This window comes from Etheostoma spectabile, chromosome 4, assembly GCF_008692095.1.
Source record: "Etheostoma spectabile isolate EspeVRDwgs_2016 chromosome 4, UIUC_Espe_1.0, whole genome shotgun sequence".
NCBI classification, from domain to species: domain Eukaryota; kingdom Metazoa; phylum Chordata; class Actinopteri; order Perciformes; family Percidae; genus Etheostoma; species Etheostoma spectabile.
In genome coordinates, this window is record NC_045736.1 from 28,302,277 (window position 1) to 28,303,899 (window position 1,623).

At 41.5% G+C, this 1,623-nt stretch overlaps 1 protein-coding gene across 2 annotated transcripts in view; it reads right to left on the minus strand.

Annotated features, from left to right (window-relative positions):
* shq1 (SHQ1, H/ACA ribonucleoprotein assembly factor) overlaps window positions 1–1,623 on the minus strand; it is a 38,742-nt gene that overhangs the window by 9,816 nt on the left and 27,303 nt on the right. For both annotated transcript variants that reach the window (XM_032514850.1, XM_032514851.1), the window contains exon 11: window positions 289–409. In XM_032514850.1, the coding sequence (XP_032370741.1) occupies window positions 289–409 (121 nt within the window). The remainder of the gene's footprint in view (window positions 1–288; window positions 410–1,623) is intronic.

The following is a 1,623-nucleotide window of genomic DNA, read 5'->3' on the forward strand; positions in this document are numbered from 1 at the left end:
ACACACTCTTAAAAGTTTCATACAGGGTGAATGTGCTGAGTGCGGCTGACTCTTTTAGGACTCACTGATGGTACTGTTGACGCTTGATAAGGGAGACAAGGGAGATTGCATCTCTTGCTGGCTTGGTCATTCAATTGGCCCTGCTGTGACAAATGACTTGCCTAATCCTCTCCTCTGAAGCACTGATGCATCATGGCGGCTGAGTGGCACTTCCCTCGGCTCTGAAGGTAATTCTCTGAAGATGAAAGAGGTGTGTGTGCAAGGCCTTGTGTGTGTTGGCGTACTTACTTGACCCTTTGGATCCAGATGCAGTAGTCTGTGATGTACAGATCATTCAGTATGTAGGCCGGGTCGTTCTCCCGGAACACTTTGTGAATATCCAGCAGGCATTTGAGGACACAGGCTTTCCCTGGGCAGAGGAACACACCGTGGCAGGCAAATGGAAAAACAGTGTTATTCATGCACAGTATTAAGAGTGACAATACACTCCAGCAGCTGGCAGACAGAGCATGCATCTAAAGGCTTGTAGTCATTGTTCCATACATAAAAGCCAAGGTACAGGATCAGAGGAAAATCCCAGCGAGCTGCAGAATAATTTGATCCATACGGTTTTTAAGAAGAGTTCCTGGTTAAGAAGTAGTTTGAGACAAAAGAGCCAATGAAGACAACTCTATTTTTGGCATTCAATGTGTCAATTTAATGGTGGCTCTGCTTAGACTTTCTGTCAAAAAATGGGTTTGCCTTGATCTGTGAAAAAATAGCACTGAATGTTTTTTTTGATGATTTTCCACTCGACAGCCATTTAAGTCTGCCTATTTTTCTTGTGACAAACCTGAAGGCCTGATTTGAATTTTCGTTTACAGAAATCAATAATTCAATGCAGCAAGGTAATGAACTTGAGTGTATTCCCAACAGTGCATGGCATTAAGTCCAATACATGTAGGTCACTTAAGTATAAAGCTTGAGGCTTGAAATAGGGCTCTATTTTTGTCTAATGCTCAAAAAAATTATTTTATTTAAATCCTCCTTGGTCTTATATGAAGAGTATCAAGTTCATATTTAATGCAAAAGCTTTCTAGCCCCAAGGAGGCCTAGCAAACAAGAGCGTATATAACAGTTACAATCTTATTGTTACAATTATGTAGTATGACTTTGCCACCCACTCTGACTCACAGCTTAAGCCTTTAAACCATTTGATTGTATTTAATTTTGCCACTTCTCAAAACCTGATTAGAATTGATCTGTAGTATGAAATATGGACACAGCTACTGTGTCAATGCCTGCTATTTGAAGCCAGGTAGTTGTGATACTACTGTGCTTACGCTCAAACAAAAGCGTTACATAAAATAACTGTTTGCCCCCTTATAAGCGGCCAGTATACTTTCCGTTCCTGACCTGTAGCGCGCTGTGTGACGTCATGGGATTGGCGTTACTATTTGTACTCGCGACACTAGTTAATGGCGTCTCCTCCTGATCAGAAGTGGTGCAACTGAGGAAAGGTTACTGGTTTTGTGATTTCTATGGACTAGAAGAAGAAAAAGGTAGAGAAGAAGAGAAGCACTTTGAATACCTCAGAATGTCTACACAACGATTCAATGACCTACTTCGTCGGATCAAGCCTTT